Here is a 24,644-nt window from a genome sequence, read left to right as displayed (position 1 = left end):
ATTCAATAATTTCTGAGTTCGAATCTTTTCTCGGTTGCTAATAGGGATAGTCATTGAAATTCTTTCTCGGTCGATAGTTTTAAGATCTCAAGAATTACTTAAGGTGCATATAAACTAGATCAGATATCTCCGATCATTAAAAAAAAAAAAAAAAAAAACAAAGAGTTGTAGAAATAATTATTGTGATCAACTGCCCTTTAAGACATTTAGCTTACCAAAAGTCATCAGTACATTCAATTTATAGATTAATTAATTGCATTTCAAAAGTGCTTATAAATTTAAATAAGCTATTTTGGGGGGTTTGTCTACATTTATAACTGTCAAACTAGCTTATAAGTTTAAAATTAAGCCGACATGTTTGTTTATAACTTTTTTGAGCTTATAAGTAAAAAAAAAAAAAAAAAATAGTACTTTTTTTAGTCATTTTATAATAAATGTACTTATAATCTACATTTTACCAAACACGTCAACTATTATCAGTCACTTATAAGTACTTAACACACACTTAATTGCTTAAATTTCAAATGCTTATAACTAAAATTAGCTTATAAACACTTATTGTTATAAGCTAATTTTCATAAGCTCAGACAACACCTACAACTTAAGAAAAACTCTATCTTATAGTATTGAAATATAAAACATATCCTTATTATATTTAAAATTTTGACTTGATCTAATCTCATATATCAAATCCTTTGTGATAAGTTAATATTAAAAAGCTCTTTTAATTTTTATGATCAAACACCAAACACATTTTTCATAACATCTCTCTAATAAGTTATTTTTCATAACCTTTATTCGGATTAAATTGTACTAGACATGCTTTTTAAATTTTACGAAATTTTTTTTTATTCTTATTATAATTTTCAAGGACAAGGTTTAGCTGTTCAATAATTACATATGTGTAAGTATATTTGTTTAAAGAATTAATTAATTAAATTAGTGTTAATTATAAAAGAAGTGATCTTTAACTTGTAAAGAAAACAACAATCCCAAATAGGACGCCATTCATGTGTAAAATAAAGAAATATATTGATTTAGCAGCAAACTGGAAAATTAGGGTTATAAAAATATAATTGCCCACGAAGTGATAGTACAATTGTTTGTAAATAATAAAAGCATCAGGTAATTGTAATATGCTTCAAACAGGAAATGACAAGGAAACATCTGAGCTTCTACAAGAAATATAGGATAACATCGTCAAGAAAACATGGCAGGATGGGCAGGCCAGCAGTATCCTTTCCAAATACCTAAACTTAACCCCCTTGTATTATTTTTATCTTTTTTTTCCACCATTTTCCATCAATGGCCGACCAACTCTCTTGGTCGATGAAAAAAACCCTCATTAATTTTGGTGAAGACACTGACGTGGCACACTTCTCAGTAGAGTTTTAGAGGGCCTGAGCTCGTCACTTTGGACCACCACCACCCATTCTCTCACTATATAACAACCCTCTTCTCTTTATCTCATTTCAAACATTTTCGTACACTACTTCGGGCTTATTTCTTTCTAGCTCTAGCTGTTCAACTACTCTCTCTTTTTCCTCTAATTTACACGAAATGGAGACGAGAGAAACAATATGAAAGACCGAAGAAGAAGGTGTCATGCAGGCGGCTCGGAGGGTATCTTAAACAACAGAAAGGAAGGCTATACATTCTCAAGAACTTGTGGTCATGCTCCTCTGCTGGCATGACTAAAAGTTCCAAGTGAAGAAGCAAGAAATATTCATCGATTTATTATTTCTGTGAATTTGCAGATATAATTTAAGCTCTATTACTTCTTTCTTCTTCGTTTTGTACTTCTTCACAATGTAAATACCACGATAATATAACTTATTCATTGTTAGGATTATTATTACTACTACTAATATTTATAGACTCTTCTTTCCTCTCCTGCATGAATTTTCCACCTTGAGCATTTGTTATGTACATGGAAAATTACAATCAGAATCAAATGCTTCTTTTCAGATTTAATTACATGAATTTCTTCTTCATTTTCTGTTTCTATCTTCGCTGTTTCTGAAGCTAATATATCAGAAAAAAATGGTGCAAAGAGGTTGAATAATTAACTCCTGTATATCACTTGAGAAAGAGCCCCCATTCATACATGAGCTACCTCGTGGGAATTTTCTGGGTATTAATTTAAGTAATTATATTATTATTTGAATCATAGAATCTCACATACATGTATGAAAGATTAGATTTGGTTTGGATTGGATTAAAAATTCTACAAGTTATCTGAGAAATTGAAGAAACTAAGGATGATGATGATGATGATGGTGAAGAGGGATGTGAACGATTAATAATGGTGGAGATATTGAATTAGAACCAGAATTAGAATTAAAAGAGAAGTAACAAAAAAGGACATTGTTATAAGAATGGTGATGATTGTTCATTGTGGTGTCTTTAATGTAGGTTCCATTTTCGCAGGTCTTGTCAACTCACAGCTATGAAATTGCATGTTGAAAGTATTGGTGCTCACATGTGTGTTTGTACCATTTGATAAGACAGTTTTTTTTTTTTTTCTTAAAAAAAAAAAAAACTAATTAATTTTAATTGAATTTTAAAAAGTAATGGGAGACATATGGTACCATAGATTATGGTCTATAAATTGCCAACAAGTTTTATATTACAAATTAAATTGAACCATTGATTGTTATTTCAATCATTTAAGCTTTTCATAAAAAATATCTCTGACTTTGAATTAATTAAGTAAGTGGGAAGGATTTAATTTTGATAAATTTTATTAAATTCAGAAAGAATTAATTAATTTGATGCATGTATATATGAAAGAATTTTAAAATTCATAAAATATATTAAGACAAAACCCACATGAATATTTTTATTGACATTTGTTTTGGCTGCATTTGTATAAGGAAACAACCTACTTTCAAGCTTTCTCCTGTTTATCTGCACATTGTTTGGCTAAATTTATGAAAATTTCATGAACTAAAATTATGAAAATAATTCGATTAGGGGCCATGCCTGCATGTGAATTAACACAATAATTCATTGTATATGTATATAATGGAAACTACATATACATATATTTTCCATATTAGTTAATTGATTATTGTGCTTAATCTTTCCTTTTTAATTAAGAAATTAGTCAACCATGTAAAAGATGCATAAATGAACCATACATATAATGTGTCCAAACCAATGAATCCAACTAAAATAATCAATAGAGTTTCAAAGTCGACATCTCAAAATAACGTATTGATTGAATAACTTTAGTTAATGTTGATATTGTGATTTGTACCAACAAAAAGTACGTAAGATCTGTGAAGGAACCTAAGTAAGAGATTGTATGAATTCTGTTAATAATTTTTATTTTTAAAGTGGTTTGGATGTCATACGCAAATCTTATGTCTACTATTTTTATCTTACTTTCTATGTTTTTCTGCGTACAATTGTTGTTTACGCAAGATATGAATGAGACGTCAAAAAGAAAGATCCTCTAATTTGAGTGAAAAATCCNCATGACTGATCGATCATAACTGGAATAATATTTTATAGAAAAGCCAGTCTAGATGGGTTTAGACTCAAATCCTTCCATTAGATTTGGTTAAGATTTTTTTTTTACATTTCATAGATATTTTTAAAATTTAGAGTTGTTGTTGCGTAATTGGATAACATTATCTTCTAATAAAAAAGATATATGAGACGGGTTTATCGGGAGGTTATATGAAAATTTATACTATTATTGTTCAGTCATATTAGGTTTAAAGGCCTACGATGATGCTAAGGTCATGTTGCAATAAGTTAAAAAGTATAAAAAGACCTATGATGATGATATAGTTGTGTAGCAATGGGTTGAATATAAATATAAAGGGGAAAGTTTATAACAACGCTAGGACTACAATTTTTTTTTTTTTATGATCGGGGGTGTTCGAACCAACTCACAAACATCTTAACTAATCATTCGAGACCCTAGAACGATCGTCGGATAAGAGTTCTAGTGACTACCCTTATTAGCAACCGAGAAGAGAATTGAACTCATGACTATTACTCAAGAGGTAATTAGATAGCATTATCTTCTAACAAATAAGATATACGAGACAGGTTTATCGGAAGGTATATGAAAATTTATACTACTACTGTTCAGTCGTACTAGGTTTAAAGGCCTACAATGACTCTAAAGTCATTTTGCAATAAGTTAAAAAGCATAAAAAGACCTACGATGATGATATAGTCGTGTAGCAATGGGTTGAATATAAATATAAAGGGGAAAGTCTATAACAATGCTAAAACTGCATTTTTTTTTTTTTTTAATGATCGGAGGTGTTCGAACTAGCTCACGAGCACCTTAACTAATCCCCTGAGATCCTAGAACTATCGGTCGGGTAAGAACTCCAGTGACTATCTCTATTAGCAACCGAGAAGAGAATCGAACTCAAAACCTCTTGAGTAATGAACTCAAGACCATTGAACCACTTGACCATCCAAAAGTAGCTACGCTAAGACCGCATTGCAGTAGACTAAAAAAACTATCTTGATCACAATATATTTTGTTTGGAAAAAGATAACGCACCTCTCCTAACAAATGTTGTATTTCGTTAGGAGATGTGTTTTATTCCAATATTTGCATCGGAATATTTTCCCATTGTGATTTGAATAATTGGAAAATTGTCTAATAGATCATAATTTATAGTTTTGCCCTGTAGACGAAGGATGTATGTTTCTCCGAAAGTGTAGATTTAATTAAACCATTGTCAAATTAAAGGAGGAGAATTCTGAGTATAATTACAAGCTCCAGAGTTGACTGCAAATATATACTTGAGTCCAAGAAGTGAAGTTAAGAAATAAGAATGAAGAATGGGGTCTGGTCCAGGTGCAAGCCCCAGAGAGTTTCCCGACGTGAAAAGTGGAATGGGTGAAGCACAAGACAAAACATGTGGGATTACGCTGTGGATAATCTCATTTCCCATTTCCCATTTCATTTTTTGTTGAGTTTAAACAAGTCACTCAGATTCTACTTGCAAATTTTTTGACTTTTGAGCCTTTCTAATAAAACTATTCCTCTTTGTCTCCTCCTTTGTCTTCTTCGTTTTATGCTATCGAGGAACGGACTACTTGTGCTTGTTAACATTTCAAGTTATTAGCTGTACTAACATTAGCTTATTCCAATTCTCCATTTTCTTTCTTCACTATCAATTTCATGCACGAACTCAGAGATACTGTCATTATAAAAAGAGTTGTAGAACGAGATAGACTCTTGAGTATATTCAAGAGTTTCTGAATTCAAGTCTCTTTTTAGTTACTAATATGAATAGTCATTAAAACTCTTACTCGGTCGATAGTTTTAAGATCACAAAGGATTACTTAAGATGCGAAAAAAGTGGCTCGGACATCTCCGACCATTACAAACAAAAAAAAAGTTGTAGAAATAATTAGTTGTGATCAAGTGCCCTTTAAGACATTTAGCTTACCTAAAGTCATCAGTAGATTCAAATTTTGTTTAGATTAATTAATTGCATTTCAAAAGTGCTTATAAGATTTAAAATAATCTATTTTATGACTTATAGTATTGAAATATAAAACATATCCTTATTATATTTTAAAATTTTGACTTGATCTAATCTCATATATCAAAATCGTTTGTGATAAGTTAATATTAAAAAGATCTTTTAAATTTTTATGATCAAACACCAAACACATTTTTCATAACATCTGCTCTAATAAGTTATTTTTTTCATAAGCTTTATTCAGATTAAATTGTACTAGACATGCTTTTAAATTTTACGAAATAATTTTTTTTCTTATTATAATTTTCAAGGACAAGGTATTAGCTGTCAATAAAATATACTATATATGTGTAAGTATATTTGTTTAAAGAATTAATTAATTAAATTAGTGTTAAATTATAAAAGAAGTGATCTCTAACTTGTAAAAGAAAACAACAATCCCAAATAGGACGCAGGAGTATTCATGTGTAAAATAAAGAAATATATTTAATTTTAGCAGCAAACTGGAAATTAGGGTTTATAAAAATATATATTGCCCACGAAGTGATAGTACAATTGTTTGGTAAATAATAAAAGCACCAAGGCAATTGTAATATGCAGTCAAACAGGAAATGACAAGGAAACATCTGAGCTTCTTCAAGAAATATAGGATAAACATCGTCAAGAAAACATGGCAGGATGGGCAGGCCAGCAGTAGTCCTTTCCATATATCTAAACTTAACCCCCTTATATTAATTTTTATCTTTTTTTTTTTTCCCACCATTTTCCATCAATGGCCGACCAACTCTCTTGGTGGATGAAAAAAAACCTCATTAATTTTGGTGAAGACACTGACGTGGCACTCTCTCAGTAGAGTTTTAGAGGGCCTGAGCTCATCATTTTGGACCACCACCACCACCATTCTCTCACTATATAAACACCCTCTTCTCTTTATCTCATTTCAAACATTTTCAGTAATCAGTATCACTACTTCGGGCTTATTTCTTTCTAGCTCCGGCTCTGTTCAAACTACTCTCTCTTTTTTCCTCTAATTTACACAGAAATGGAAACGAGAAGAAACAATATGAAAGACTTGAAGAAGAAGGTGTCATGCAGGCGGCTCGGAGGGTATCTTAAACAACAGAAAGGAAGGCTATACATTATCAGAAGATGTGTGGTCATGCTCCTTTGCTGGCATGACTAAAAGTTCCAAGTGAAGAAGCAAGCAATATTCATCTGTGAATTTGCAGATATAATTTTAAGCTCTATTACTTCTTTTCTTCTTCGTTTTTGTACTTCTTCCCAAATGTAAATACCAATGAGAATATTAACTTATTAATTGTTGTGGATTATTATTACTTCTACTAATATTTATAGACTCTTCTTTCCTCTCCTGCATGAATTTTCCACCTTGAGCATTTGTTATGTACACGGAAAATTACAATCAGAATCAAATGCTTCTTTTCAGATTTAATTACATGAATTTCTTCTTCATTTTCTGTTTCTATCTTCGCTGTCTCTGAAGCTTATATATCAGAAAAAAATGGTGCAAAGAGGTTGAATAATTAACTCCTGTATATCACTTGAGAAAGAGCCCCCATTCATACATNAGATTTTTGTTTGTATGATTTTATAATAAACTTGTAAACATAATAATTGGATGGACGGGCGTCCTTTAAATATGGATGTCCGTCCTTAGTAAATGGACTCCCGTCCATATAATATGGACAGGAGTCCATGTAAGTGAACGACCGTCTATATTTGATGAACTACCGTTCACTATAAAAAGTTTAATAATATCAAATGTGTTAAATGGTCTGAGTCGGAGAACACATAGATCGATATAAAAATTCGGTGTAAAAACCCTGGTGTGTATAGTATTGCTGTGATATGAAATAAGGTGGATGAGATTCGAGAGTGAGGGTGGTCACGTGAAGTGTGTATGGAAAATAAAGAGAAAAAGATGTTGTGTTTCCTTTTCAGGGCCCTAGCTTACTTGTTAGGTGATGATTTGATGGATATAATACGGACCATAAATGGTGATTCATGTATTAAGGGTGGCAAAGCAGGCAAGTAGGCCCATTCCTTGTTTGTCAATATCACCTACCGACAGCTTTGTGATCTTGGTTTTTGTTCATTCCTAAATATTATGTAGATTTCTTTCATTGTATATTCGTATCTAATTTATTTTTATTTATTTTATTTTGGGGTCATTATCTCATGATCTTTGATGTAGAAATTAATACTATGCCCACCACTCCACTACTCTTCACACGCACTTCTTGTGGTGTGGGGTTTCACTTTCACTTACTACTTAACAACTTCCCATGCTCTCAATTTGTTTGAATCTCAACTTCTTCTAATAATATTGGTTAAGATATTTTCTAGTTTTTTCACCAACTCCTTTCCCTTTATGAAATAAAATACTGCTATATTCTAGATCATGTCAATTAAAGGCTTTCTGTCTCGCTCTCCTCTGGTCATTTTATCCTAAATGTGGGCTTTTTGTCCATTACTTATGGGTTGACAACACGTTTTATTTTGGGCCAAAAACTTAGGGTCATTAAAATTACCAAGTTGAATTAAGGCCCAATATTAAAAAGCAATTGAATCTGTCCATTTTTTTTTGGGGAGAAAGTTCGGCGTGTTTGGTTCACTATTCTATTAATTTTTTTTAGTTAGATTTTTAAATTGCGTGTTTGGCACATTAGTTTACTTTTTTTTTTTTAACTTATTTCTTCTTTTCTCTCGTTCTTCTTCGATTTATATATGGCTTCCACTTTCTTCATAGATCAAAACCAGTGATCGCCACCCTCTTCTACATTTCTTCTTCAAAAATTACAACAAAAACCGCCACCCTCTTCCACGTTACAACTACCATAACACTCTCTTTCACCTGCATTCAAAAACACCACCCAAAAACACCTTCTTCCGCCACTTAAGACTCAAGAAACACCACCATCTTTTGGTTTCCTCCGACAAACCAAGGCCAACAGGTACGACCACGATCACCCCTTTCCCCCCGCAACTCTGTTTCTATATTGCTTTCTATGTTTTTCTGTGTACAAATGCAACTTACACAAAATATGAATGAGACGTCCAAAAAATCTCTCTAATTTGGGTAAAAAGTCGGTTTATTTACTGTTACAATGATAAACTTATAAATAAAATTAACTTAAAATGAAATGACACATAACGTGAATCTGTCCATTTTTCTCGGGAGAAGGTTGATTTTTAATTTTTTAGCGTCCACCTAATTGATGAGCATCCCTTATTATTAAATACATATCTTTTATAATTTAAAAAAAGATAAAAATTTCTTTAAAACCCGTTTAATAAAAAAAATAGCCCTCTAAGCTTAGTTAGATTTATTTTTCCCAATTCTAAACTTAATTAGGCTTTTAGCTTTCCACCTTTTTTTCTCAAAATTTCAAATTTAATTAGATATTTGTTTTCTCCTTTGCCCCATGATTTACTCAAGGCCATGACGGTAGATTGCTATAAAAAAAAAAAAAAAAAAAAAATGGTTATGTTTAAATTTGGGCATGCATTGGGTTGATTTCGATTTGGCAGTGCCAATTAGTTATCAATTTCTCTTCCTATCTCTTTCCTAGCTCAATCTCCAAGTGAGATACAATCCTCCCTACCACCGTTGTAAGCAGAATTGCTGCCTTTGTGTAGACCCATTAACTGATAAGTGATTTCAGTCTCTCCTTGACTGAATTTCATCAGAGTTGATATTAACGACAACAGAAAAAACACTGAACGTTCTCATTCATTGGATAAGTTTAATCCTAGGCATAATTCATTAATGGGGTGTACATATAAATTGTGTGGGGTTTATATAACATCACTCTCTTTTTTCTTTGAATAGTCCAATAACACAAGACACTGAAGACGCACCAGTCCTTTAATTAAATTACAGAGCTTAATTAAACGGGTGGTAATCAGTATGCAGTAAAAGCAACTGAACAAATACGTGGTGTTTACTTGGAGAAAAGGAAACAGCGGGCGCAGAACAGAACCAATCCAACAATTTAAGCCGCGGTTTTACAAAGGCGGGAGAAACTTATATATTTCCCGCAATATTTTCCTCAGAGCCAAACACTCCACTCCCGTAAACCTTGGACTATTATTCTATCTTGTTTTACAGCTTTGAACCTAAAAAAGTAAAACCCTAGTTTTGGTAATTGACCCAAACTCTTAAATTAGCCATGGAGAATACAAGCGATAAGCCGGAGTGCGCACAAGAGTCGCTGGATCTTCTCAATTGCGTTACACAATCGCCGTTCGATCAAGAAAAATGTCTTCAACTCATGCAAGCTTTAAGAGAGTGCGTCCTTCGCAAGGTATATATTTGATCGGATCCACTGATTTATGGTTATAATTTAGCTGAAATTTCGAAATTCTTTCATGTTCGAGTTCTGAAATTGAATCAGATGTTATTTGCATAATAATCTGGCTGTTTTTGAACCTGTTTTTAATGTTAATGGTTTGGTTTTTACAAGTAAAAAACGTTTTGTTTCATGGTAAACGGAATGTGTAAATGAAATGCTTAGAACTTGAAATGTTTCAAAAACTTCAAATAATTATGAGTTTTTAAGTGTTCATTGTGCTTGATAGATTCAGTTTTCCTGCAAAGGATTAGTTTTTGAGTTAGTGAAACTGCTTGTTTAGATAACCAATTGTTAAAATTTCTGTCCCAGCCAGAACAAAAACATTAAGGAAATACAGCTTTGTAATCTTGGGGTTCTTGCTTTATGTTTTAATCAGAAATTTTGGAATTCTTGACTTCTCGGTGTTTAGAACAGATCATTTTAACTTCCAGGGCATTTTCCTTTCTCTTTGAGGATTATATCAATTCATCAAAGGCATTTATGATTACCGTTCCTTTCTGCTTCTCACCCACATATAATAGGTGGATCCCATTGAATATTAAGCTTGCTTTAATGAACATAGCCTTTTATTTAAGTTTACCCTTAAGACTGTTATTGGGTTCAGAATAATGAAGATACTGCCATGATCCAGAGCCTTTCATGATTTTAGATTGTGAAAATGAAATGCTTATGCATCAAAGCAGTGTAAATCATAAATGGAGATGAACCTAATTGATCTATAAATCAAAATGCATGTTATCACATTGAAACAAATAATACTTGATTAATGTGGAATCCATCAATTTAGCCTCACTATCTCAGACACTGTTCTCCATGAGACTGGTAATTGGCTTCCACCTTGATGATAGAAACTTAAATTTGATATGAAACTTGAACATGCCTTTTTCATAATTCGTTATTCTTGTTCACTCAATGACCTTTGTTTATGGTTCTTCATATGAACTTTACGCATTTATGTCTGTTCTGCTGTTCTTTTGTGCTTTTTCGTTGCGGAATATATTTTAACCTTCTCTTTTATTTTCTCCACAGAAAGTGAAGAAGTTTTCATTAGCTGACCAAGGCCAGCAGGAATCAGGCCCGACCAGCAAGAAAGCTTGAGAATTTTAGTACTGTTAGGATTCTTAATTTGAAGAAACCTTTTTTACTTATTTTTTTCCTTTTTCTTTCCGTTTTGATGGGGAATTCTATTAAGATATGATAGATCACCCAAATATTATGAATCTGCATATCCATGAAGAATTTTTGAAGTTGAAAAAGGAATTATTATCATTCAGTCCTGTTTTAAATTTTATTGGCAGGATTCATAAGTGAGTAATTTGTTTCTAACATTTGAATGTTCATTTTGTAATAGTCTAGTGTTACATGGAATAACAGAAATGGCGCCGTCTCGTCTTGATATTAGCTGAAGTAATATGTGCCTAAATAAGGTATGCCTTAACAAAAGCAAACCTATTCATTTATAATATTGTTGAGGTGGCAAAGTAGTGAAATGCAGCCGTTTGTCTTTCCTTTTCACAAGACAGTTGTGGCGATGAGTGGTATTAGTTACACTAGGCTTCTGAATCCTTTCTGGAAGTGGAATGTGAAAGCTTATTGAGGTGGAAACTGCTTATCATGTTTTATTATATGCTTGATTCCTTTGGTTATTGGCTTACTGTTAGTTGCTTTCTGTGTTCGCCATTTCATTGTCTAGATCAATGCAATCACAGTACTGTCTAACATAGGAATAACATTATCAATGCCCAACAACAATTCGTCAAAGTACATAAAAACTACATACAAACAAGCCCCAATATCTCAGACGAATCAAACATACGAATCATCCAACAAATTATATCGCACTTTCTTGCCATATCCTAACTCCAAATCCCCCGACAATCGCAAAAATTTACAAGCTTTTAATAAAAGTCAGCGGCGTGAATGAGATAGGTGAGCACCAGCGCCACCAACATCAGCACATATGCAATCCCTTGGTCGATAGATGTCCCTGAAACCATTAAAAACCAACCCCAATTCAATGCCAAAGTAGAGCCCACTCTACACGAAAACAAATCTTATAATCTGCATGTTTCTTCACTTTCCGTGGACGTCTTTGAAGACAAAGAAAACCAAATCCTAATATATGTTCACCATTAATTCTGACATTCGTTCATTATATAATGGTCAAGCATTTGAATTTAAGTTTTAACGTTCTCCATAACTTGCTTTCCAACAAACACATCATGTTCAATCACACAAAGCTATTACTAAAATTTCATAACCCAAATCAAATCCGAATATCAGAAACCAAACATGAGAAAAGAAAAAAAGAAGAATCTTAACGATGAATGAGACAATATCAATTAATCATTTGGGATCTGCAAAAAAAATACTTAAATCTAAGCCAGTATACATAAAAAAAAAAAATTAATGAGCAAAAAGAACTAACCGTCACTGGTGGGGGCAGGAGCGGGCCCGGAAGCCTGAGCATAAGTAGCAGGCAAGAAAATAGCAAAAATGAGAGCAGCAGCAACAGCCACAACTACAAATGAAACCCTAGTAACCGCCATTTCTCTCTTTATTCAAATTTCAAAAACTCGGATCTCTCTCTGCGAAGCCTCTCCCAAACTTCTGTTAAAATAAGCGGCTCAGGGATCAGGAGAGCCGCGCAGAGAGAGAAAACGACAAATTTAACAAAACAGGCGAGAAAAAAGAATAAAGGCTCTCTATCTAAAGAGAACCTAAAGAGAGAGAGTGGGAATAACGATGATGCTATGGCGTTGAAGAGTCGGGCTTAAGATTGTTTTATTTATAGTATGTGTATTGTCTGGAAGTAAAATAACTGGTGAAGCCGGTAACCAGGAGACGGGTGAGAATGTGGGGTCAGGCCGCCTGTTGCGGATTGAACATCAAAGTTAAAAGGCTGAAAGGCCATGTGAGCTCACTTTTTCTGGATTCCCGCCAGTCTGTGATCACAGTTGGCGCCATATGCTCTGATTCTGATTCGCCCACGTTCTCTGCCAGCTTCGCCCTTTTTTTTTTTAATTACTATTTCTTTATCTCCTCCCTTAACTTATACAGTCCTTTTTTTACCTTCTGTTTCTAGTAATTTCATAACGTAAAACAACAGAAAACAAATAATTTTAATTAAAGGAAAATTGTTTTTAACAAACAAAATTTTAATTAAATTTTGTATTTATTTATAAACAAAATATTATATAATTTATTTATTTAATATTATATTATGGGTGTCACATTGTTGAACTGTAAACCTATAAGTTAATGAATGTGTAATTTTGAATTAATTAATAACTACTTATTCCATGTCTATTTTTATATTGTTATATTAATATTAGTTTATGGTTTAAAAAAGTAGTGGGTTTAGAGCATTTCAAAATGTCTTTTTATATGACCTAAAATTTTTATTATAAAGAGTTTATTTATTAAAATAAGAGTTTAACAGACTTTTTATCTTTAAAATATAAATTAAAGAGTGAGTTTGACTCTCCACATTTAGAGAGTCAAATTTCACTTTTTATCCTAATTTTAATTAATAAACTATAAGTTCCTATGTATTTTATTTATTAATTCTTTCTCCTATTAAGTTTCTTTTTTAAAAATAAAGAGCATCTTGATTAAATTTAAAGAGTCTATTGAATTTGAATAAAAATTATATTATTTATATTTTAAAATTAATGAATATACTTTTTATTTATACAAAATAAAGAACACAGTTAAAAATAATTTGGATTTGGATGATTGATGGGTTAAGCTGGATTGGGTTGAAATTGATCCCATTTTTGTGCCTTAAATTCCTCATTTTTTTTAATCCGGCTATACTACCCTTTATCCTAATTCCGTCATGTTGTTGTTTGAAATGAATCATACATATCCCTTTGGGCTTTGTCCTGATTCCGTCATGTTGTTGTTTCTGGCAGATGAGGGAAATGGTAATTTTGATCTTATAAAAAACGGAAATGCTAAAGGTACAGAGTCTTTGTATAAAGTGATGCGGTAACTGCCACACCATTAGTTTTATATCAATCTTTTTTTTCTTTTCACAAACTATTGGTGTGATAGCTGTCACATCATTTTGTACAAAGACTCTTACACATATAATATTTCTCTATAAGAAAGTGTTTCGCAAACCTAAATACAATGTGACAAGGTTAGAGCAAAGGGGTATCTATGATAAATATTTTAAACCTTGAGGGCCCATTTGATAACACAAAAGGGTATCTATGATACAATTACAAACTTTGAAGGGGTGTTTGATTCAGGGAATGTTGGATTACTGGGAATATTGGATTACTGAAAAGTTAGATTATCTTGAAGATTACTAGGAATCTTTAGGAAAATATGTTTAGTTAATTGGTAGGTATGTTATATTAATATGTTTGGTTGGGAGGAATAAATTGGTGAGTATGTTATTTAAATTACTGAATTGTCCTCTAATTAAATATTATTATAATATTGATTATTATTTGGATTATTATAACCCCTCTGCATTTAAAAACTTAGCAAAAACAACTTCATAATAAAAGTTTGGAAAATCAACAAAGCACCCCCACCAACCCAACCACTGCTGGCCGCCGACAACCACCATAAGCCGTCGGCAACCTAACGGTGCACGGAAGGCAGGAAATGGCCTCTGTGCGCCATATGGCCATTTTCGACCAGAGATTTGATCGGAAATGGCCAGCCATGACAATCTGGCTGTCGACGATCAGATCTAATCTGACCGGAAATGGCCATATTGGCGCACGACGCCATTTTCGACCTTTTGTGCGCCGTTCTGGTTGCTGGCCACGGCGGCGGTTGCCGACTGCAAGTGGGTGAGGGTGGTGGCTTGGGTGGGTTGTAATTTATTTTGAATTCAAGGATAATTTTGTACAAAAAATTAATTAATTGGGGTGAAATAGTAAAATCTATATTCATGTAAATAAATTTAAAAATAAGGACATTATTATCCTAAAATTTTATTAATAAGAGATAGAATTGTAACAAAAAAAGATAACCCTGGTAATCTTAGAATACCTAATAAAATAAGGGTAATCAGATTACTTATAATATTACTAATAATAACCACTATTGGTATTTGAAGATTACCGGTATCTTATATTACTTGACAACTAAACATGATAATTAAGTAATATAAGATAATTTAACCCCAATAATCTCACATAATCCCCACTCAAACGCCCCCTGATAATAGTCTATAATAAAAAAATATGAAATCTTTTATCCTAACGATAAACTTGAAAAACTGTAAGGATGGTTCATGACAATGTAACGTAGTAATTGAGCTAAGATTATTGAACTGTCTTCAGTTTGAAACAACAACTAGTCTCAACTTGGCCAAGAATCATTTTGTTTTTGAAGATTCCCAGCTCAATAACAGCTCTTCAAATTTTACAACTAAAAGATAAAAAATGAACAGAAAATTTTCAAGTGAAAAGAGAAAAAGAAAAAGATTAAATCGTTTAGTTTTTCAGCACGTCAGAAAATTATTTATTTCAGAGTCCCATGAATGTTTTGTGGTAGGTTTTTTCCAGACTGATTTAAGAGTATTTGACATCATGTCAAATTTGCCGAATGGTTGGCCCAGAAAACCCATTTCTGGATCATTTTTCTCAAATCTGGAATGGAGATTTGTCTAGTTACATCAATCTTTCTGTCTTTTTCGTCGTTGTAGATTTCTTCTGGGAAGATAAGATCCATCGTGTTCCCAAATAGGATCATCTCCACATTTGGAACATTGACAGTCAAGGTCAAGGGGGTTATAACCTATAACTAGATCATATAAATGATACAATACACTAGAGCACCAGAAGGTTTGAATAAACTATGGGAAGTCCAGGTTCTCAAGCTACTGTAGCAGGTGACACAAGGTCACAAGAGTGATCATGAATTGAATCCTACAGAAACTCAAAGATGGAGCACTGGTACTACTGGAAACTTAAATCTGATGGTGACTCTTCCGTCCCCATTATCGTGCATGGTTGAGTCTGTATAAACTGCTGAAATTTCTTTATAGCAAATAAAATATGCATTATTGAAGGCTTTGTCCTGAAGCGGCATCGATAATTGAAATTCTAGATATTAGTGATAAAAAATAAGTAGATTATCAATAATAAAGCTGTCATATCATTCTTTGCATAATCAATAACCCAACCAACGGTACCGAAAGCTACAAGACAATGTCAAATTTATTGATTCTAATTGAAATCAAACTTGGCAACGTAAGCTGATCCTGAATCAGTACCCATTTCCAACTAGATAAGTTAGCAGCAGCAATAAGTTTCCAGTACCTGCTATAAATACATGAAGAAAAACGAGTTTTTGTTGGTGCAAAATTTATGGCTATGCCCACGAATGATAAGTGGATATATATTGTCTGGATTATGTTGTTGTAACTTGTCTCATTTCATAATGTTCATGTTCATGCCCTGGATAAGATGTCACTTGTTATTTTCATATTTAATGAAAGATGACCTTGGCTACTCTCTTGAAAACTACCGCACAGACACTGATTAAATTCTTCGTACTTAATGTTTGTGTCATGAACTATTTATATTACGTGTCAACTGTAACCATATCATGATCATATTTAAACGCCATATAAATTCATTTATTTATCCGTATATAGATTATTGATAATTGATTTTACACACCAAAGGCCCGTATATACGAGTACTAAGAGAATCTTAAAAATTATACGTGATAGATCAATGAGATTGGAATATGGTGCTGAGATTATATATGTTGTTGAAAACATAAATAATAGACTGACAAGAGAGATTTTATAGTGGTTCGGATGCTTAAAACAAATCTTACATCTACTGTTATTTTATATTCTTTGGCTATTTTTATGATATTGCTCGTAAGGCATACAAAGATGGAGAAATACTTTGTTTACAGAGAAAAATAATGAAGCTTAAATTTATGTGTAGCTCTCATATGCCTAACCTTCTTTTTTTGTGAAGAGAAGTGTCAATTTATACACCTCTGAGGTCAATGTATTAATGTAATGAGCGTTTTGCAAGTTGGCTTGACACATGGACAACTCTTATCCGTTCTTCTCTTAAAATGAGATAGAGTTGGTATAAGATATCTTTGAGGCGGTATGAGCTTGACAAGAAGTACAATTTGCCTTTTAAGCACTTATTGAGTTGACATCATCGTGACTTTTTATGCATAACATAACCCCCCTAGTTTTTGGAGTGTGTAATCACGCTTAAAAAACTCAAGTCTTTGATCTGAATGGATGTCGCACTGCAGGCTGCAGTAGTGTAGTCTCGAATTGAAGAGCTCGAACTATGCCTAGCGCTATCGGGTGTTGAGAGATAGGACTGCGATCTGAAAGCTTGGAGTGATCCGAAGCCGAGCGCGATCTGATAACTGACATGAAATGTCCAATAGATGAATTCCTGGAGGGAGCTAGCGTCAGAAGCCCAAACGCACGACTTAGAGGCCTTAAACGGATAAGCCAACTTAAAACAGCCATAACTTTTGATCCGGGAGGAGTTTTGGAGCCCATAAGATATCCACGGAAAGCTTGTTCTGAGCTCTACATCGTGGCAATATGTGAACTTGGTTGGGGCCATTTTTGGGGCCAAAATCCACCGTTTCAGCATGTTTCGGGGCTGTTTTAAGTTTTATACATGTTTTTTCTAACGCAGCTGGTCACAATCTGAGAACTGAGAATTGATCGCGATCTGAAATTTGAGAACACGACCTGAGGCTATTCGCAATATCAGAGCTACGAGCTGATCGTGATTTGAGAGTTAGGAGCTAATCTAGATTTGATAGGAGCTCGACCTGAGAGTTTGAGGCATGCGATTTGAACAATCTGATGCACACAATCTCAAGTAAACAAGCGAGCTTATGAGCTCAATCAGAGACCATAAGGAGCTCGATCAAAGAGTATAAAGAGCTCGATCTGAGATCATAATGAGCTTGATCAGAGAGCATAAAGAGCTCGATTTGAGATCATAACGAGCTCGATCTGAGAGCATAACGAGCTCGATCAGAGATCATAAGGAGCTCGATCAGAGAGTATAAGGAGCTCGATCAGAGATCATAAAGAACTTGATCAGAGAGCATAACAAGCTCGATCTGAGAACTCGAGAGCTCTTTATGATCTAAGAGCTTAAAGAGTTCAATCAGAAAACATGAGTTCGATCAGAAAGCGCGGAGCTTGATCTGAGAACAAGAGATCAGCTATCTGGCCACGCAATCGAAGAGCTAAAGATAAGCGATTTGAAGCTGAAGATCAACGAATTGAGCGTGCGATCAGCAATCTGACGATCAGCAATCTGAAGTTGCAGATCAGGATGATTTGAGCATGCGATCAGCGATCTGCCCATGCGATCTGAAGCTGAAGATCAAGACGATCTGAGCGTGAGATCAGCGATCTGGCCACGCGATCGAAGAGCTAAAGATCAGTGATCTAACGCTAAAGATCAGCGACCTGAGCGTGCGATCAGCGATTTGGCCACGTGATCTGAAGCTAAAGATCAACGATCTGAAGCTGAAGATCAAGACGATCTGAGCGTGCGATCAGCGATCTGAAGCTGAAGATCAAGATGATCTGAGCGTGCGATCAGTGATCTGGTCACGCGATCGAAGAGCTAAAGATCAACGATTTGAAGCTGAAGATCAAGACGATCTGAGCGTGCGATCAACGATCTGACCATGCGATCTGAAGCTAAAGATCAGCGATCGAAGAACTCTGACGCATGCGATCAGCGATCTGGCCACATGATCGGAGAACTCTAACATGTGCGATCTACAATCTGGCCACGCGATTAGAGAACTTTGACGCGTGCAATCTACAATCTAGCCACGCGATCGACGTGCGATCTACGATCTGGCCATGCAATCGGAGAACTCTGACGCGTGCGATCTACGATTTGACCATGCCATCAGGGAACTTGGATGCAGATTTGAGACCTGCATGGGCCACCAAACTGTTGATGCTTGATTTTGGACATCAACGACTTGCACGTGTAAAGTGCTAAGAGGGTCTTAGAAATTACACGTGATGAATCCATGAGATTAGAACATGGTGCTGAGATTATATATGTTGCAGAAAACATAAATAATAGACTGACAAGAGACGTTTTTATAGTGGTTCAGATACTTAAAGAAAATCCTACATCCACTGTTATTTTATATTTTTTGGCTATTTTTATGATATTGCCCGTAAGACATACAAAGATGGAGAAATACTTTATTTACAGAAAGAAATAATGAAGCTCAAATTTATGTCTAGCTCTCATATGCCCAAACCCCCTTTTTCGTGAAGAGAAGTGCCAATTTATACACCTCTGATGTCAATGTAATGAGTGTTTTGCAAGTTGTCTTGACACATAGACAGTTCTCATCGGTTCTTCTCTTAAAATGAGATAGGGTTGGTATAAGATATATTTGAGGCAGAGTATAGGCTTGACAGGAAGTACAATTTGTCTTTTAGACACTTATGCACTTATTGAGTTGACATCATCATGACTTTTTAGGCATAACATATACATTTATATATACACATAGCATAGGTTGGATATTTATACATATCTACAATTTGATACCAACCCAGAATGGCACTCAAACCAGCAGAGAAATTTGCAGTAATTTTAATTGTGTTGATTATACTTGGTTAGGCCAAAGGAAGGCTCCCATGGCGAACTTCCTTTTCTGGGTGACATCTCCCATAATGGGAAGCCCGTACTCATTCAAAAGACAGCCTAGTTTCCACTCAGGCATCGTTTCATAGTCGCTTTTTTTGTACCTTGGATAGTGCAACGGCATCTGAAAGCTGCTGCAACAAGATGAGTTGGTCGCTTGCTTTTGATTTTGCTGACCATTGGTCCTCAATCCAGGCATATTGTGGGCACCACCGTTGGGAGAGCTAGCTCCATTCATCTTTATTAATTTCGTACCTTAATTACTCTTCTATCGTTTAAGAAAATAAATCACTCAACTCAGCCCTTTATAGACAGTACCTGGAAAACTGGGCAAAACAAAGAAATATGTAGAAGATATTGATAGATATTTTTGTTAATTTTTATTAGCTTTAACATGGCTCCAATGGTAGCAACGTGGCTATGTATATATATTGGGAATTACTTGCTACTTAAGAGTTCTGGTTTGAAATTAATTGATTTGAGCTCTATCTCATAGATGATTGATGATATCTTCCATTAGATATTTTTATAATGATAAAGTACTTCATTATTTTGCATAAATTCAACTAATTTCCATTCATGTTTAGCCACTGGTTTATCAAACTGATCCATATTGAGATATAAAGGCCCCCCGACAAGTTGTATGCATGCATCATTTACATGAAATAATTGAATATAAAGATAATATACTTTATTCACAGACCAAACTTTCTCACCAAAACCAAAACAAGGAAAAAAATAAGAAAATTGGGAGTTTTTATTTCTTGAACAAAACCAACAGTCCAAGGCAGAACCTCCCTTCAGAAAGATGATGAAGCAATATATGGTATGCAATGATTGATGTATGGATTTCGAAATATTGACAGGCTAAAATCATAACTAATAATTTCCTGTCTGTGCTTGTTTGCTGGGTTCATGTCACCATAAACCAAGTTCAGGATTCATGAACCGAAAGCTTTTACCTTCTGGCATCTTGTTCCGTCAACTGATCAAGCTCCACAATTGCTTTTGATTTTTTATTTTTGCAATCTCTGGCTAAATATTCTCATATAACTGTTCTGCAGGCTTTGCATACGAGTAGTAATTAAAAAAATGAATGGTAGAAGTTGCTACATACAACAAAAGTTGGGATTTTATTTCTTCATCATATATAATTACAGGATGAACATTGAAGTACTGTAAGGTTTAGATATGGAAACTAAAGCATTATCAATAAAAAGGTACCCCAGCCTTATCTATAACGCCCCTACTTATATGTTACAATAAGATATATAAATAGATTTAGAAATTCTATTCGTTCTCAGAAGGCCAAACAAAGGCTCCCATGGCAAACTTCCTCTTCTGGTTGACATCTCCAACAATAGGCAGTCCATACTCTTTGAAAAGACAATCCAGTTTCCACTCAGGCATGTTCTCGTAGTCTTTCTTCTTGTACCTCGGATAGTGAAGTGGCATCTGAAAGCAAGTACTGCAATTACCTGACTTTCCCACTTGGTGTTGGCTTCCAGTTTGCCTTAATCCAGGCATAGAATAAGCAGCGTTGGCTCCAGTACTCATCTCTTGATCACCTTGATTAAACACAGAGTGTTCATTTCAAGCAGGTAAGGGTACCCTTTTATAGACATCCAAGAGAGGAAGAGAGAATACTCGAGCATGTCCTAGAGGGTGGAACGATACAAACATATATCTAGAGTGCATTAACACCCTGAAAGCTATGTATTTTCTCTGCTGATGCTGATGGTTTTCTCCGTTTTAGGATAAGAGTCACCAGACATTTATTTGTCTTACTCGCAATGAATGCTTAATGAAGCGATATATGGTTAGAATTCTCTCATGAGTTGCAATTGCATTATTGACAAGCAATTTCTAGATCTTTCCAGCTCAAGGGATCAAATCCAGCTAATTTGCATATGTTAAGGTCTACATCCAATTTCTCCTATTTTTTTTTTGTTTAAACGACGAAATGTTTAGGCTAGTTTGCAGGTACTTTAACTAATCATTTGAAACCTTTAAACTATTAGTTGGGTAAGAGCTCCCTTAACCATTCTTATTAACAGTTGCAAGGATTTAAACTCAGGAGATTATATTAGATACTCCTCTTATTCTTTTATTATCAAGGAGATTCAAATTTGGAAGATCATGTTAGATTATTCTTTGTGTTTTTACCATCAAATCACTCAATAATTGTTAATTTTGCTATTCATTATACCAGGGACAAAGATATGTGCTACTGCTAGCTCTCTTAGTCGATTATGTTATATGTATCAAGACATGGCCAAGTTACGTTTAAGAATTGTGTGTTTTGCCAACCATTTAGCCAGAAATGTATAATAGTTTTGGCTACCTAAACAGTTCGTTGTCAAATTGGTTTTGGGATGAAGTTCTTTTCTCTTACCCTAAACATTTACTTCAATTAGTTTCCAAAGCCACTACAGATGTGCTCAAGAAAGAGTCAAAAACGCCGGCTAATTAAATGTAGATAGTGGATTTATTACTTGACTAAATCTAAGTACTCCCTCCGTTTTTTTTTAAATGACGTTTTGGGGGTATAATTTTTTTTCTAAATAAGTGTCGCTTGTCTTGTCTCAGTTATATCTCTATTCTCTCATTTTTACGATGGCCCACATCTCTTCTCTTTCTCTTTCTTTGCTCTGCGTGTCTGCCTCAATATTCTCTCTCCACTTTTTTGTATGCCCACGCCTCCTCTCTCTTTTTGTTTACATTAAAAAAATCAATGCATAAAAAATTGTGCAATTAGCTAAAACGTCATTTATTTGGAAACGGAGGAAGTATTAAATTTGTTTTCAAAATACTACTATTAAATGTTAATGAAAGAGTAATACTACACTAATAACCTTTTTTCATAAATTTTCTCTCACAATTTTGATATAATAGCTCACAATTAGTTAATGATGTGATAATTAATAATTGATTAATTTATAATTAATTAATAAGATTTATGTGAGATTCATGTTAAATTGATCAATTATAAACTATCATATCAGGGTTGTGGGAGAAGATTATCAGGGTTGTGGGAGAAGATTATCGTGTAGTATTATTTGAAATCGTGTCTGCCGATTTCTTGAAGAATTTCTGCAACTTCTCAGTGTCTAATCAGTTTTTTCTCGGAAGTCAACGAACAATATTCTGTCAACAGTGAACGAAGAATTTCCAGGCCTACGGCCGACTTTCAAGGACTGTGGCAATATGATTACCTCAGAAAATTTGGTGTGACTTGCTTTCACGGTCGCACTCGCCCCTTAATTATTCTCGAAGAAGTGTCCGATTTCCATACAATTTTTGTCACTCACAGTACACATTACATGGAAAACTTCGAAACGCTGCTGCATAATCATAACACTGCTGAGATTAAAATACTCTGAATCTTGAAAACAATAATGGGACACCGAAAATTTTAAACAAAAAATGTGTCTCTACGTGTGATACGTTTCTGATTTTTTCAACAATTTTTTTCTAGTGAATGATTATTCATCAAATTTGGATCACTGTTCACTCACATAGATATCCATCCATATTATATAGACAGACATCCATATATAAGGGACAGACATCCTTATTTAAAAGACGCACGTCCATAAATAAAATATAAAAATAAAAAAAAAACTTTGGGGACGGCTGTCAATAAATTTTAGACGACCGTCTCTTATGTTTGGACAGCCCGTCCATACTTAAAAAAAAAAAAAAAACGTGAATACTATAAAAAAAAAAAATTTCATCTTTTTTGTCTTCATTCCCCGGGTTCTCATGTTAGTTCTTAGATTACTGCCAGTTTCATTAATTGGTATTCCAACATCACCATATAAATCTGGGTTTCTTGATTCTCTCTCTCTCTCTCTCTCTCTCTCTCTCTCTCTCTCTCTCTCTCTCTCTCTCTCTCTCTCTCTCTGCTGTATGTGCTTAGATATTATTGCCATCCTCGCCCATGAAAATGTATTTTAATATGCATATTGTTTGTATGAATTATTATTATTCGGCTGGGCCACTTTGGTGATCTGGAAATTTCTGAAAGGCACATTTAGTGGTGTCTAGAGAACTATCTGGTTCATGTCCTGTGGTATTTGTGAAGGCAAGAGAGATCTTCTTCATGTTTCTAGCAAATTAAAATGTATTATATTGTTGTTTATATGGTTGGCCAAGTCTCATTGTTTTCTTTTTTCTTCTGTTCAGGCTGCTTGTGAGGAATTGAGAAATAGCAAAATGTTTCTAAAGCTTCTAGAGGCTGTACTTAAGACTGGGAATCGCATGAATGTTGGGACAAACTGTGGTGATGCTCACGCCTTTAAGCTTGACACACTCCTCAAGCTTGTTGATGTCAAGGGTGCCAATGGAAAAACTACCCTACTGCATTTTGTTGTACAAGAAATTATAAGAATTGAAGGTGCTCATCTTTCGGGTACTAGCCAAATTGAGAAATAGCAGAATGTTTCTGAAGCTTCTAGAGGCTGTACTTAAGACTGGGAATCGCATGAATGTTGGGACAAACCGTGGTGATGCTCACGCCTTTAAGCTTGACACACTCCTGAAGCTTGTTGATGTCAAGGGTGCCGATGGAAAAACTACCCTACTGCATTTTGTTGTACAAGAAATTATAAGAATTGAAGGTGCTCATCTTTCGGGTACTAGCCAAATCCTGATGATGCCAAGTGCAGGAAGCTAGGCTTGCAAGTTGTATCTGGTTTAAGTCCGAGCTCACCAGTGTGAAGAAATCTGCTGCCATGGATTCTGACGTGCTCAGCAGTGATGGTCCAAGCTTTCTAGAGCAAATTGGATATATCCCTCTCATGGCCTTTTCAATTTTCCTCCTATGGTTCGTCCTGTGCCTCTGGAAATACATATTCAGGGAGTGGATATATCCAATTTTGATGCAAGGATACAAGCCATGACGAAAACACTAATACTGCACTGCAATTGTCCAACATGCCAAGAATGGAAAACCTGTGCTTGTATTTGTCCCTTCAAGAAAATTGTGCGTATTTGTAGAAACCAAAATAATGGACGCCCGTCCAAACTTTTTTTTTTTTTAAGTATAGACAGGCGTCCTCCATAATTTATGGACGACCGTCCCCAAGTTTTTTTTTTTTTTTTTTCAAATTTTATTTATGGACGGGCGTCCT

General features: G+C 34.3%; 2 protein-coding genes across 2 annotated transcripts; one reads left to right on the top strand and one right to left on the bottom strand.

Moving 5' to 3' along the window:
* Positions 1 to 6,510: 6,510 nt before the first annotated feature.
* Positions 6,511 to 6,651, top strand: LOC116113799. The gene has a single exon (XM_031399960.1). The coding sequence runs from the start codon at positions 6,511 to 6,513 to the stop codon at positions 6,649 to 6,651; it is 141 nt and encodes a 46-aa protein (XP_031255820.1).
* Positions 6,652 to 11,553: 4,902 nt separating this feature from the next.
* LOC116113838 (arabinogalactan protein 41-like) lies at positions 11,554 to 12,621 on the bottom strand. The gene is made up of 2 exons (XM_031400001.1): positions 12,273 to 12,621; positions 11,554 to 11,831 (listed from the first exon to the last, which is right to left on the bottom strand). The coding sequence occupies exons 1-2, from the start codon at positions 12,391 to 12,393 to the stop codon at positions 11,743 to 11,745; spliced, it is 210 nt and encodes a 69-aa protein (XP_031255861.1). The 5' UTR covers positions 12,394 to 12,621; the 3' UTR covers positions 11,554 to 11,742.
* Positions 12,622 to 24,644: the final 12,023 nt, after the last annotated feature.

This window comes from Pistacia vera, unplaced genomic scaffold, assembly GCF_008641045.1.
Source record: "Pistacia vera cultivar Batoury unplaced genomic scaffold, PisVer_v2 Contig691, whole genome shotgun sequence".
Classification (NCBI taxonomy): Eukaryota; Viridiplantae; Streptophyta; class Magnoliopsida; order Sapindales; family Anacardiaceae; genus Pistacia; species Pistacia vera.
This window is presented reverse-complemented; position numbering and strand designations above follow the sequence as displayed.